The following is a 14,499-nucleotide window of genomic DNA, read 5'->3' as shown; positions in this document are numbered from 1 at the left end:
GAATAATTAAGTACCATCGGATGATTGTGTCAGTCAGGTGAATTCACAAAGACACAAGGTTTTGACTTCATGAAGGATCATGGAGGGAGCAGAGGAAAAGTGGTGTAATAAATCATTGCTTATTAAAAACTGATTTATAAAAGCAGAATGCATTAAATGCTGAGTCCTTTTTCCATTACTGTAGGACTTGATGTAACATGTAAGCAGCACTGTAATTGGTGCCCAGTACGTTACTTTCCACCAGGAGCCTTATAATTCACATTTCCCTCCGTAGACTCATCAGGCTCATTGTTGCCTTTTTACGTACTTATAAAACGGGTTTGAAGCTAATCTGCTTTCATGTACCTGAAGTAAAAATGTTACTTGGTTAAGAAAGCCCCCCCCCCCCCATTTTTCATGTAATGAGCCCAAATTTCAGCAGGTGGAGAATAAGGTATTTAATTCTGCTGAGGCAGCAGGTGGGGAGGAGAAGAAGGATGGCAACTGGGGGTGGGATTGTCATGAGATGCTGCTCCCAAGAGGCTCATCTCTGGCCCATTCTTGATGTGTTCCTAACCTTTCCAGTTTTCCAGGCAGCTTTTCTTTTACACTTAGTACCCCAGAAATAATAATCTGCATTTTCAGTCCCGGGAGTTGATGAAGTGGCTGTGTGCTCTCATGCTGTCAATCAATCAATCAATCAGTCAATCACTCAGCGGTATTTATTGCGCACTTATGTGCCAGACAGTCTACTAAGCACTAGGGAAAGGACAGTATAGAGTTGGCGCTTTCTCTGCCCAAAAGGAACTTACAATCTACCAGTGGAGACAGACATGAAATAAATTATGGATAGGTGAAATGGAGTATAAGGATATTTACATAAATCTTGAGGGGCTGGGTGAATATCCAAGTGCTTAAGGGGTTCGCAGTCAAGTTCAGAGTTGTCGCAGAGAGATTGGTGGGTAAGGGAAATGAGGGCTTGGTCAGGGAGGAGGAGTGATAGTATTTATTTGGAGGAGATGTGATGTTTGGAAGCAGACATTTATTGACTACATACTCTGAGCAGAGCACTGTTCTAAGCACTTGGGGCTGTGTAATATGGTCCGTGTCCAGAGGAAGCGTAATTAAGGAGGTAAACACATAATAAATGTCAAACAGGAGGAAGCGTTTACTAGTGTATAATAATGATGGTATTTGTTAAGCGCTTACTGTGTGTGAAGAAATGCAATGGGAGATTGTACCCAAGTCCTGAAGTTGTGCTGAGATGATAGTTGAGCAGATGTAGCCTGGGGAAAAGAGACATGCATAACAGTAGTAATAATATAATTATGGCATCTATTAAGCTTGTGCTCTAATCAGGAAACATTCCCTGGAGGTGGTAGAATTTCAGAATCAATCAATCAGTGGTATTTATTGACCTCTTATTGTGTGCAGAACACTGTATGAAGCAATGGGGAGCGTGCAACGCAGAGTTGGTAGACGTGTTCCCTGCCCGCAGTGAATAGAGTGGAGAGACAGACATTAAAATATGAATATTTGGAATATGGACATAAGCGCTGTGGGGCTAAGGATGGGCTGAACATCCAACTGCATAGATGGCCCAGAAAGGAGAAGGATTGGGAGAATGGAAGTGGGGTGTGGTCTTGAGATAAGGTGAAAGACACCTGTAGCAACTACATTCCCCTCCTTCCTCTCTTTGATGGCACTCAACTACCAGCCCGGCCCTCCTCACCACACTGGTTTCTTCTGTTAGTCCGCCATGGTTTGGGTACTGCAGGCCTGGTTTTCATACGTCTTATTTATGAGGTGCTGAAAAGAGACACTGTGTCCAGACAAAGTCTGGCAGAAGGGGGTCATTGATTTTCATTGATTTACCAGTGGCTTTGCTTTCCCTTGTTTAAGATTAGGAGCTTCTGCTTTGGAATCCATCATGCCATATGTAATAATTTCATGTATTAGAACCAATACTTCTTGTTTCAGACTTAAATCAATCACAGTTATAGGGCACCTATTTTGTGCAGAGACTGTACTAAACGCTTGGAAGAGTATAGTAGAATGTAACCTAATGGAGGAGGTAGACACTTAATATGAAGTACATGTAGGAAGAAATAATAGAGTATAGAAGATATTTTCATAAGTGCTATGTAGTTGTGAGGGCTTAATTGGCACAGGGTGGCTGAACTGGCAGTTGTGGGGGCATAAAGTGGGAAAGAATAGAGATCAATCTGGGGCAGCCTCCTGGAGGAGATGTGACTTTAGAAGGGCTTTAAAAATGGGGAGAGCTGTGGTCTGTTGGCTATGAATTGGGAGGGAATTTCAGATGTAGGGGAGAATGTGAGCAAGAGATTTGGGTGGGGAGAGTTAAGAATGAGGCACAACGAATAGGTTAGCTTGAGAATTGAGTCTGAGCCTACTGGGAGGGGTTGAAGAGAGTGGATAAGTAGGATGGAAGTACTTGTACTGTATTGGCATTATGGACCGAAATGATAGCTATCATCAAGTTTTCAGATAGAAGAAATCCATGTGATGTTTGAGATTCGTGGCACATACTTTTATGGTCCCATGGAAAAGGCAGAGCACGTGTGCATCACTCGTTTTCAGGGTTTAACTCCCCAGTTTCTCATTTCCCTTGTCAGAGTGCTATTACTGTGAGGTCTTTGTACCGTCTGGTTTTTTTTTTTTTTTCGGTTGTGGTTGATCTGGCTATTTTCCCACATATACCAGGAGAAAGGGTGGGACATGCTTGCACTAACCTGTTTTCCGTGTGTCCCCAACTTCTGTTCAGTAAGTCCCTGTCCTTCCCAGGCTCTTTCCCTCCCCTCTCCTTGTGTCCAGAACGCCCAATCTGTTGGTCAGCCTTGCAGTCCTGGCCCCAGGCTTTCCAGTGGTGTGATTCCCCCTCTCCCAGGCCCCTGGGAGGAGCTCCCCGTAGTCGGGGCCCAGACGCAGGAACAGCTGCTGAAACTACTTCCTCCCCAGCCTCGTAGGCGAGTCCCTCCAAAAGCCCCGGCTGACCTCAGCTCCCCCCTGACGCCAGGTCAGGTTCTGCTGCCAGGAGGCCAATGGCAAGAACTCCATGTGCCCCTCAGCCAAGAGACCGGCTCAGTTCCCAAACCCAAGAGCGTTCCTATATCGTTTTGTTTGGGAACTTTGGCAGAAGGTCTGTGAGCATTTTGATGATGAAAGTTGTCCCAACGTGTCAAGGAGAGATTAATGGCTTGTTCTGTTCTGACATCCCTCCTTCTCCAAGGATAGTGAAGATTTTTCCAAGAGGGCCAGGATTATTAACAAGGCATTACATCAGGGACATTGCAAATAAATTATCACTCAAAATTTACAGTCCTTTCCCTGACCTCTGACATCAGAAAATTGCTGAGTTAAGTATTCTGTTTTTGTTTGACTTAAGCTCTTTAATTTTTCAGCATTTATAATTTGTTAAGGGAGAAAAAGTAATTTTGTTCAAACCAGAAAAAAAAGTGCATACAATTTGAAGGAACATGAAATTCTGGGTGTCTGATAAATTCAAGGTTAGCTAAGTTAACTTCTTATCTCATGCCTCAAGAATGTCTCACAGAGGCTCCTAGTTATCATGTAGAATTTTTTTAGAGGACACTGCGTTAGTAGCCTTTGAAAAGCTTTGCTTCTTCAGTGTTGTCTGGAACCACCAAGTGGCTGAGGATTGCCAGATGGCCAGAGCTCTCTCCTGAGCCCGCTGGTTGGTCAGATTGAAGGTTTGCAGCAGGGAGCTCCCATTCCTGAGGTTGTCTAATGTTTCCATTGGTATCTACTGCTGAAGTGCAAAGTTTAGTGGTGCAGCAAAGAGTCATTTAAACTTTCACCAGAATTATTTTGCATTCTTGCTTGAAATACACTGAGGCACTGAATAGAATGAGCCACACTTCTTAGGGCTTGAGACCACAAAGATGGCAAAACAGTCAGCGTTTGCACTCAGAGGCCGTGCTTGCCATATTCCAGAGAAAGGCTAGGTCACTGAGGAAGGGAATGAAAAAGCTCCAAAGTTTGGGCTGACCAGGAGCTTATTCTCCAGTCGGGAACACTGTTCTCTTCCTCCCCTTCCTCTAGCTTCGCTCTCTCGCTCCTCCTCTCCACCCCTTTTTTTTCTTCCTTCTCTTCCTCCCCGCTACCCCCCTTCCTCCTCTTTCTTGTCATTCAGCAAATTATTGACAGGAATAGGAAGGCTTCCACCATGTCAGACCAGGCTGGCCATTTTGCTCCTGCGTTGTGGATGGAAAAGCAGCACTGCATGAGTATCTCTCATTCCATTGAGGCCTCTCCAGGGCAGGAGCCTTGGGGGCTGGTCCTCCTGACCCTAACCGTTGTCTCAGTTTTTCAACAGATCCATCTCCTTGTCAAGAACAGAGCCCATAAGAGATTTGTGTGTTAATGCAATTTTGAAACTGAGCTCAGAATTCTTTCCATGTCCTTATGGGTTCTTGACACCTAGCCAACCATTTTGTAGGCAAAGCATGATTCAAGGCCAAAGCAAAAAGATAAAATTGAGTAACAGCCCCAAGTTGGCATTCTTCAACTAAGCTGTCACAGGGAAGTCCCAGGATAAGATTGTGGCCACTGTGTCAAAGATGGCTCTGGAGAGCAGGAAGAGGGTATCTTGATGAGTCAGCCTGATTTAGAAGGGAAAAGATAGATGACTTGTTCCTCCTGACAGCTCCAGGGACACATTTCCAGGCATCCCCCTGGAGCTGCAGAGATTGGCCACGCCAGCAGCAGTGATGATCTGTGCTCCACCGCTCACTGGGGAAATACGTAGGAAGTTGTCACTCTCCAGAACTCTTAAAGATCAATGGTGGGGTATAAGGGAAGGTCAGAAATCTGGCTAGATTCAAAGAGAATTGGGAAAAATCCACAGAGGAGGGATGGATTTGGGGAAGGGAAAGTGGAAGCATGGAAAGACCCAGAAGGACTTATAGTGGTGGTATTTGTTAAGCACTTCCTACGTGTTAAGCACCATTCTAAGCGCTGGGGTAGATACAAATTAATCAGGCCAGAAACAGTCCCTGTTTCACATGGGGCTCCCAGTCTAGGATTTAAATGAAACACCCTGCACCCATGGCCAGGGAATCTAGGACAAAGTAAAATTGGGCTGTTCAAAGGTCAATTCCTGTCTCCGAGCAAGGCTGGAAGGAGGTAACCATCATTCTGCTGTTGGGAGCATCCTGTGGCACTGGTTCTGGCCCAGAGTACTAGCCCAGTTTGGCTGCTGAGCTGATGCAGTATGGCATCTTGTACACTGTTGTGTTCTTACAGAAGTCTCAATGGAATGTATCTTCGCACTTTGATATCTTTGAAGTGCAATTAAATTTACCAGTTCTTTTAATTTAGAGAGGTGTCAGAGCTAACAGTTACTGCAAAAAAATAACTACCTGTGACAATTATTGCTAAGAAAATTCATTATTTTTCCCTCATCCTTATGGGGGGAATTAATTGGTTAGGAGATGTGTGCTGTGATCCATAGTATTCTTGGCTTCAAGGCAGAATTATAAGGTAATATAATAATAAGTGTAGCATTTAAGGGTTTACAATGTGCCAAGTACTGTCTTAAGCACTGGAGTAGACAGAAAATAATCAGATTGGACAGTCCCAGCCCCATATGGGGCTCACAGCCAAAGGGGAAAGCCACAGTTTGCCAGTTTGATGGCCCAATCTAACCAGTGGTGTGACTCTGTTGCGACCATCAAACAACTTGAATTGAGCATCCAAGGGTTTCCAAGGTACTGGGTGAAACCCCTGGTTAGGGTTTTGTGGATGGAGAGGGAAGAGCCAAGAAAAAAGCATGCTTTGTCTGTTGATCAAAGAGATGGAAATGAATCAGGAACCCAGCATGTTCTGCAGTTTGACCAGGTGAAGTTTTGTGGACTCTGATAAAGCCACCCTATCGTAAGTGGATTTTTATGCTTAAAGTATCAACAGCATTTCTGAGATAAGACTCTGAAGGTGAAATAATGGGGTTACAAACCACAATTGTTACACTTAGCTTTTTCAATCTTTTGTAAAAGTCTTTAGTGGTCAGAAGGGAGATTTTTTTTTTTTCCATTTATGATGAGTACGTTTTTGCCAGCGGTGAAAATCACTGCTGAAAAATCAAATACCGGTGCTGCCCTTCACTAGTGGACAGAAATGGTCTAGCTCATTTCTAGCCCCCTTGTGATGTAGCTCTAATTTTCTCTGCAAATAACTCAATGTGCTGGCAACTTTGTAAGTATGCCCAAATGAGCCCCTTGAAAGACATCTCCAGTTATCTAGGTTGTTACAGAGTTGCTTTTTTAAAAAAAAATTACCACTGATTTTTTTTTTTTTAATTGAAGTGATTATGCAGTTTTTGTCTGGTCCTTTAATTTAGATCTCCCTTATTTTTGCAGATACTTAAAGCTTCACAAAGACTCTCCCTACTGCAGGACGACCAGCCCTAATCATACGCTACACAAGGGGAGCAGATGGTTGTAATAGATCTTGTGATGTAATTACTGAGGAGTTCAGGATCTTGGGGGAAGAACACTAAGATATAAGAAATGGGTTGTAGCCAACTGTCATTTTAGATCACTTGGAATTTTTTTTAAGCATTTTAGATGTTACTTTTACATTCCTGTATTTTTTTTTTTTTTGCGGGGAGGGGTGTTAAATGCAGTACATCCATAGTTTTCTCTCTTTTTCCCAGTTTGTGACACCGCTGTTTCTTACATGCATCTTTATGTGGTTTTCAAGCAGATGTTATTATATTTATAATGTAGCAGCAATTGATTTTTCAGATTTTAATATATTTTTTTGTTGCCAGTACTTAGCAGTGAAATTTGATAAAGTTTTGGTAGAGCCCTATTTTTAAGCTTATGTCTTTTAAAACCATTTTTGGGTACTTGCTAAAGGAATTTGGGGGTCAGCATTCTTAATTAGAAACACTAAGCAGAGCCTTTGTGAGCTGTGAAGTTTTTGACCTTTATCTGCACTGATTTTTTTTTAAACCAGTAGTTACTACATTGACTTCAAGTGTTCTGTTGAAGGTTTTGTTTTGTGTGGGGGATGGTTCCAAGCATACTTGTTTAATTTAACAAATTAGGAGTGATTTTTTTAAAGAGATACTTAATATGCAACTTGCAGTTTCTTAGCCATGAGTGACTGCTTTGTCTGTAGGAGACAAAGGCTTCAATTCTCTGCCTGCAAGATACAGGGAAAGTGGAAGCTGGATTTGGTGAGAAAACCCATTGGAAACACTGTACAGAGTACATCAGCTGCAATTTAACAGCAGCTTGAATCCTAGAAATTGAGGTACCGTAAATGGGTGGGGTGTTAACGAAAACCCATTTGCCTTTGGCAGATTAGAATTTTCCAGAATTGCTAGGTTCATGGTTGTAACTGAAAGGACATATAGTCAAACCTGACCTGCTGTTTGGACTTGGTGAGAATGAGTTATAAACTTAGTGTGTAGTCTGTTTGTTGCATGCTGCTGTTACACAAAATATGAGCCGTTTTTTTCTCACCTGGAGCAAATTTGTTTTGGGTTTGGGTTCAGAATTAGTTGCTGTGGTGAAAATATTGCTTTATCTGCTAGGAAATGAGGAGGTCAAGCCTCCAGTCAGAGAGAGACATCAGTGAGAAAGCCATAAAAATGGTGGTGTTTTAGTTTAGGTGAACATCTTTCAATTTTGCAACTGCCGTGAGGTTAAGTTTTTACTTACTGCTATTATGGAATTGTGAACAGGGGAAACCCTGCTCTCTTTCATCATATAGAGTGCAGAGGTTTTATTTCAAGATGAGCTCTGCATGTTAAGCACGTTAGAGAATCGACCCAAGTGAGAAATTGGTCAGAAAAGCAATAATCCTTTAAAGCTGTGATATTGGTCATGTGGATCTGAGACAATTATGTGGATAACAGTCTCAATTCAGATTGGGAATTGTAGAACATTACTTTTTATAAAGCCATATTTTTTAGGGAAACTTGAGGATGAAATAAGGATGGTGAATGGGGAAGGGAAATGTTATTGCATTTTTGTAAATGATCATCTATTTATAGAATGCTGGGGATTGACTATGAATCATGCTGTGGTCAAAGTTTGAACATTTACATTCTTTAAATACCTGATTTTCCGAGCTTCATGTTTACAAAAGTGTGCCAAGCTAGGCAAGGTCAATGAGATTTTAAAAATGTATATTCTGTTTAATGTTGTTTGGCTGCAATAAACACAGGAAAATACCTCTGTCTTTGCATTGTCATTATTTGGGAAAATCTCTTAGGAGCGTCTGTCAGAAAAAAAAACTTGTTTGGTGCGTAACCTTACTTAATTATTCTGAGCAATAAAAGTGTATTTGAATCCCAAAAAGTGTCAGGACTTGGTTTTGTTGGGCTTTTTTTTTTAAAGCATCCTGTGTGTTACCTTCAAGGACTAATTTTTATTGTTAGTTGTCAATAGGAAAAAGAATCTGATTTGAGGCCCGTTAATCTCGCACAACCATGAAGTTGCTGATGAAGTGGTATAGAATGACTGCCTAACATGATACCCCTTCGAAGCAAAGAATGATAATGGAATTCCTCACTGCAGAGAGCATTCACAAACAACTGTGCAGAGGGCAGGGTGACTAGCAGATTTCCACATTGCCAGGCAATGGGTGAATTTTAAAGGAGTGGAAACCTAATCTCCAGAAAGGACACGGCTCTTGGCTGGTGATTGACTTAAAGGGACAGGTCCACCTGACTTACCATTGCACAAAAGTGCCAGATTCATGGCCCTCAGGAGATCCACTATTACCTATTGAAAAATTCCTCCTCCTCCTGCTTATGCTTCGATTTCAGTCACCTCAGAACTCCTGTGTAAAAATGACCTTGACTGAGCAAGTTTGGGAAAGGAAAAGTGTGTGTGTGCTCTGAGGAGCTCTGACATAGCATGTCATTGTACATGGATTGTTTCCTTTGGTGCTGCTTGGAAGAGAAAGTGAGGTCACCCCTTTCTCATGAAAGTGTTCTTGCTGGAAAAATAATTTCAAAGCAGGTAACACAATCAGTTGTATTTATTGAGTGCTTACTGGGTACAGAACACTGAACTAATCACTTGGGGGAGTACAAAATAACAGAGTGGGTAGACATGTTTACTGCTCACAATGAGATAAGAATCTAGAGGGGGAGAAAGGTGTTGATATTTACATGTCCATAATTTATAAGTGCTGTGGGGCTGCAGGAGGGGTGAATAAAGGATGCAAATCCAAGTGCAAGGATGATGGAGAAGGGAGTGAGAGAATAGGAAATGAAGGCTATGGGAAGGTCTCAAGGAGGTGATGTGCTGATCATAAAGGGGTTTTTAAATACTTAAAACACTGCATGATCAGATTTGATCTCTAAAATAATATTTGGTGTGTCAGCAGATAAGGACTTTGTTTTGATAAACTCTGTGCTAAAACCAAAATCGTCCTACTTATTTAGAACTTGAAGTTTGAGGCAGCCCCTACAGCAGTTGAAAACAATGAGAATTGTCTGTACATTTTGCCCAGAATATTATTTTGCGAAAAACTTGCTGTATTTACTGTTCGCTTTTAGTCGCAGGAGCTCCAAGTCTATGTACTTAATGTTCTAGCTCTTTCTCAGGCTTTGCATATGCCAAAAATTTCTGTGTCTGGTTAGAAGTTTGGGCTAGATTAATCTGGATTTTGAGGTCGAACACTTGGAAAGAAAAGGAACAAGAGTCGGCACCTGAAAGTAGAAAGTACTTACCCCTAGAGAAAGAGCATGAGAAGCAGCATAGTCTAGTGGATAGAGCATGGGCCTGGAGTCAGAAGGACCAGTGTTCTAATCCTGGCTCTGCCACTTGTCTGCTGTGTGACCTTGGGGAAGTCACTTCACTTTTCTGGTCCTCAGTTACTTCATCTGTAAAAGTAGGATTGAGACTGTGAGCCCCATGTGGGACATGAACTGTGTCCAACCTGATAACTTGTATCTACCTCAGAGCTTAGTACAGTGCCTGGCACATAGTAAATCCTTAACAAATAGCATAAAAACATTGTTGAATAGTATTTAAAGTAGTAATTTTTTAAAAAATCCAGAGAAACATTACAGGCACAGGGTAACCTCAGTTTGGACACAGAACATTTTTCCTCATCGTTGTAGTATCCAGTATCATAGTAACTGATGGTTGTAATGCCCCAAACAAGGCTAGAATGTAGGTATAGTTTTTCAGATTATATTATATTAAAGGATCTGTATGTGTTCATGTATATATACACACAAGTTTATCTAAAATGACCCAAAGAAATAGATCTGTTTTCAGAGGATTATAACATTTTTGTTACTTTGAAGTCAGTATGGTCTTCTAGCTCCACCATCCCTTGCTAGTAAATTTTACAATCATAATACAAATCCTGACCTCTTTGGCCCATAGTAAATTTACTATTCCTAAAAAATAGCTTCTCCTTATAGAAGATCTATATTTGGTAACTTAAATTTCAATTTTCTTTACATCCTTATCCTTAATTGTCTGCATTTGCCTAATAGTAAAACTTTCATGTTTAATTATGCTGGGTGTTGAATTTCAAATTATTTATGTTATCTCAATTTTCCCCTTTCAGATGCAAGTCAGAAAGAAGCGGTCTCTGAACAAAAAGAAAAAGGTGAGGTTGTTTTTAAAGTGCAGATAAAACCAAAGTCATTTGAATGGGGTTTGTGACTGTTCGAGTTTACAGCGGTGTGCTTTTACCTGGTGTTACCCAATCCAAATGTACAGAAAAGAAGGTTTGAGGTCTTTGTGCCTGAGAAACATTGGGCTTTTGAAATCAAAGACAAAACTAAAGCAATTAAAAAAATTCCCCAACAGATAGAATCATTGAACCGTAACGTTGAAAAGAATCTCAAAATGTCTGTTTCTTCAGGCGGGATGCAACATAATAGCTTTGTATACAGCCTGGATATTTTTCTGCATCTAAGCTTGTGATAGCTACCTTTGTCATATATTGAACTACTACAGTTCATGTAATGAATTTGAATAGTAAGAATTTGTGTGTCTATTTACCTTTTTTCATTCAAAAAATATTGCTTTTTAAAATTCTTATGTGCTAATTGTGCATCAGATGGCACTGGGAAGCAAGTCAAATTTGGTTGTTAATATTTATAATGGAAACTACAGCAAAAGCAGTGTGTGAAGTAGCATCAACTGGTGGATAGTGAACAGGTTTGGGAGTCAGAAGGACCTTTCTAACCCTGACTGTGCCATTTGTCTGCCGTGGGACCTTTGGCAAGTCAGTTCACGTTGTATTAGCCCCATGTTGGACTGTGTCCAACCTGATTATACTTTCACATTAATGTCTGTCTCCCCCTTTAGACTGTAAGATTGTTACAGGCAGTCAGATGGGAAGGATGAAGCGTGAAGTTCCACAGAAAGTGGAGGTTTCTAGAACTACAAGTCCCAGAATTATTTTCTGTTATGTCACCATGACTTCCTTCAGACCAGATAACACAACTAATGTGTTCCACCAGCCCTCTCTACAAACTCAAAGCTCCAAATGAAACCTGCATCCCCCAAGTCTGGCCCTGATTGATTGCTATCAAGCATCATCAAGGTGTCTGAGGAGAGGGGTCTGGGATAGACGGGAAAGGGCAATATCCCTTAAGTACATCTGACCTGGAGGATATTTCTGATAGTATTGCTAGACTGTAAGCTTCTTGAGGGTAAGGATCAAAGTTTATTAATTTCCATTGCACTCTCCCAAGCACTCAGCACAGTGCACTGCACAACAAATGCTACTGCTTGAGCAGCGTGCCTTTTTTTTCTTTCATGGCATTAAAGTCCTTACTATGTACCAGGCACTATATGAAGTGCTGGGGTAGATGTAAGCTAATCAAGTTGGGCACAGTCCATGTCCCATATAGGGTACACAGTCTCAATCCCCATTTTACAGGTGAGATAACTGAGGCACAGTGAAGTGACTTGTCCACGATCACACAGCAGGTAAGTGGCAGAGGACAGATTAGAACCCAGGTCCTTCTGACTCCCGGGTCTGTGCTGTAGCTACTAGGGCATGCTCCTTCCCCTCTTATAGCAGTGGGCAAGGGAGATGGGGCAAGGACCTGGGCCTGAAACTGGTATTGTCTGGTAGTAAGGCCAAAGACTTTATTGGACTGGTCAATCTGGGTCATGGACATCAGTATATCAAGCCCATTGTCACCAACTCAGGAAACAACTTTTAAAAGCATTCTTTTCCTTTTGCAGCTGTGAAATTAGGATATGTGATAATGGCAGTTAAAGATTTATTATAGTCATTATGTTCAGTAGCTACAGTAGCTTTATTAGTTCCTAAAATACATCAGCAGTTATTGTCTGATTACTTCTGCAGATAAGTTAATTATAGGAGTTCTCTGACTCTTATAGAAGTCTGATTTAGAGAGAAGTTTAATTACAGCAATTTTAGTGAATTCAAATAGGCTCAGCATGTATTAACAGCTTCCAGCAAATATAGTTAGGTTTTTTGAGCTGGGTTGACAAGCACATTTATTTTGCCCTTTTCCTAATTTTTTAATGATTTCACTTTTTAAGGCATTTAAGCACTTACACTGTACTAAGATAGATCCATTTAATCAGTTTGGACACAGTCCATGTTTGACATGGGGAGCTCAGTCTTAATCCCCATTTTACAGATGAGGTAATTGAGTCACAGAGAATTTAAGTGACTTGCCCAAGGGTCACACAGCAGACAAGTGGCAGAACCAGGATTAGAACCCAGGTACTTCTGACTCCAGGCCCACGTTTCATCCACTAGGCCATGCTGCTGTTTGGTAAGTCACTTATTTTGAGAGGGAGACATGTTACTACCAGAGTAAAACCTCAGTTTAGATGTTCAACACCCAAACAGCAAGTTCTTCATTATTTATAATTTCCCATTCTTCTTTCCTTGTTGGCCCGGGTCAATGTCTAAAGCTAATCTGTTGAGACCTCTCAGGGTCGCACCTGCAGAGTTTCCAGTACTCTACCAGTCTGGTCTACAGGAGGGAGAGTCAAGCAGAGGCCTGTCCATTCCATCCCTAGCTTGAGCAGTGGCTAGCAACTGGAAGGCAATCTGCTACAAGTCAAAACTCACCTATACTGGCCAGCAGCAGCATAAGAGAGAGTCAGTCAATCAATTATATTTATTGAGCGCTTACTGTGTGCAGAGCACTGCACTAAGCGCTTGGGAAGTACAAGTCGGCAACACATAGAGACAGTCCCTACCCAACAGCGGGCTCACAGTCTAGAAGTGGGAGACAGACAACAATGGCATCACTATGGGTTGGAGACAACTCGACAGCACAAGACAAGTGTGTTGAGAAATGCAGGGCACAAGAGGAAGGAAAAAAAAAACAACAACCAGAAGCCAAGTGCTTAATCAGTAGTATTTACTGAACACATATTGGGAGAGTACAGTAGAGTTTGTAGGCACTATCCATGCCCTAGGAGCTTACAATCTAGGGGGACAGAAGCCTGATGGTAAGAAAAAAAAAATCCCCTAATTCTGTCACCATAATCTAGCCAACACACTTGATGAAAATACGTGTGGTTACAGAACAGTTTGTATTTGCATTACAGGTTTTCAGTTAGTAGGGGATGAACACACTATCCTTGGCACCCCTGGAAGGCCCTGGGCATTATTCAAAACATGTTATTCAAGGAGGTGTCAGACAGTCAATAAATACTGACTGAACAGGTGTAAATCAGTTTAAAAGTGCTCGAGTTGTTCCACTTTCTGGTTTGGAGCCTTCTGTACCTAATTTTAATGCTCATAAGATTTATCTAAACAGATTTTAAGTACAATTTCCAAGTAGAAGCGGGTCAAGGTAATTGGTCCCATATTGTGCATCTCATCTTTGCATCATGATTTGTAAATCAAAATTTAGGTTGCATTATATATTGCCACAGTTTGGCCGTACTCCCCGAAGAACCTCTGACTTCCTTGTGAGCTCACACTGCAATATTAGTGCTGTAATGACATTACTAAGGCCATTCACTTAGTAAAGGGCTGGAAGGAACATGAATGCTAAATTACAGTTTCCCAACGACCAGTGAACTTTGTTGAGTATTTTCTTCTTTTTCCTTGTCACTTTGATTCAGGCGGCATCTTACAAAATTAACTGCTGCTCTAAATCCCATATGCATTTCAATGCAGTATATTTGTTTTGTGGTACTTTGTTTTGAGTACTTTGAGAAACTCACTACAGTTGAGCAATATAGGACCCTGTAGGGCATAAGTGCGGAACCCACAGCCCTTGCGTACGCATCTGTAATTTATTTATTTATATTAATGTCTGTCTCCCCCTCTAGACTGTTGACTTGTTGTGGGCAGGGACTGTATTTATTATATTGTACTCTCCCTAGTGATGGTGATGATGATGACATTTGTTAAGCACTTACTATGTGCAAAGCACTGTTCTAAGCGCTGGGGGAGGTTACAAGGTGATCAAGTTGTCCCACAGGGGGTTCACAGTTTTAATCCCCATTTCACAGATGAAGTAACTGAGGCACAGAGAAGTGAAGTCAC

The 14,499-nt window shown here is 41.4% G+C and overlaps 1 protein-coding gene and 1 non-coding gene across 7 annotated transcripts in view; both read left to right on the top strand.

Moving 5' to 3' along the window:
• ASPH (aspartate beta-hydroxylase) overlaps nucleotides 1-14,499 on the top strand; it is a 106,471-nt gene that overhangs the window by 51,099 nt on the left and 40,873 nt on the right. For 4 of the 6 annotated variants that reach the window (XM_038766478.1, XM_038766476.1, XM_038766475.1 and 1 more), the window contains one exon: nucleotides 10,564-10,605. In XM_038766478.1, the coding sequence (XP_038622406.1) occupies nucleotides 10,564-10,605 (42 nt within the window). Of the gene's footprint in view, nucleotides 1-6,377; nucleotides 8,205-10,563; nucleotides 10,606-14,499 lie in introns of those variants that run through there. The other 2 variants (XM_038766481.1, XM_038766480.1) reach the window with 1 other exon arrangement.
• Nucleotides 12,918-13,055, top strand: LOC119945592. Its single transcript, XR_005456255.1, has one exon. It is a non-coding gene; the product is annotated as a small nucleolar RNA SNORA7 (small nucleolar RNA).

The sequence above is a fragment of the Tachyglossus aculeatus genome, chromosome 25 (assembly GCF_015852505.1).
Source record: "Tachyglossus aculeatus isolate mTacAcu1 chromosome 25, mTacAcu1.pri, whole genome shotgun sequence".
Lineage (NCBI taxonomy): Eukaryota > Metazoa > Chordata > Mammalia > Monotremata > Tachyglossidae > Tachyglossus > Tachyglossus aculeatus.
The sequence above is the reverse complement of the archived record's forward strand: the minus strand, read 5'-3'. Positions and strand labels throughout refer to the sequence as shown.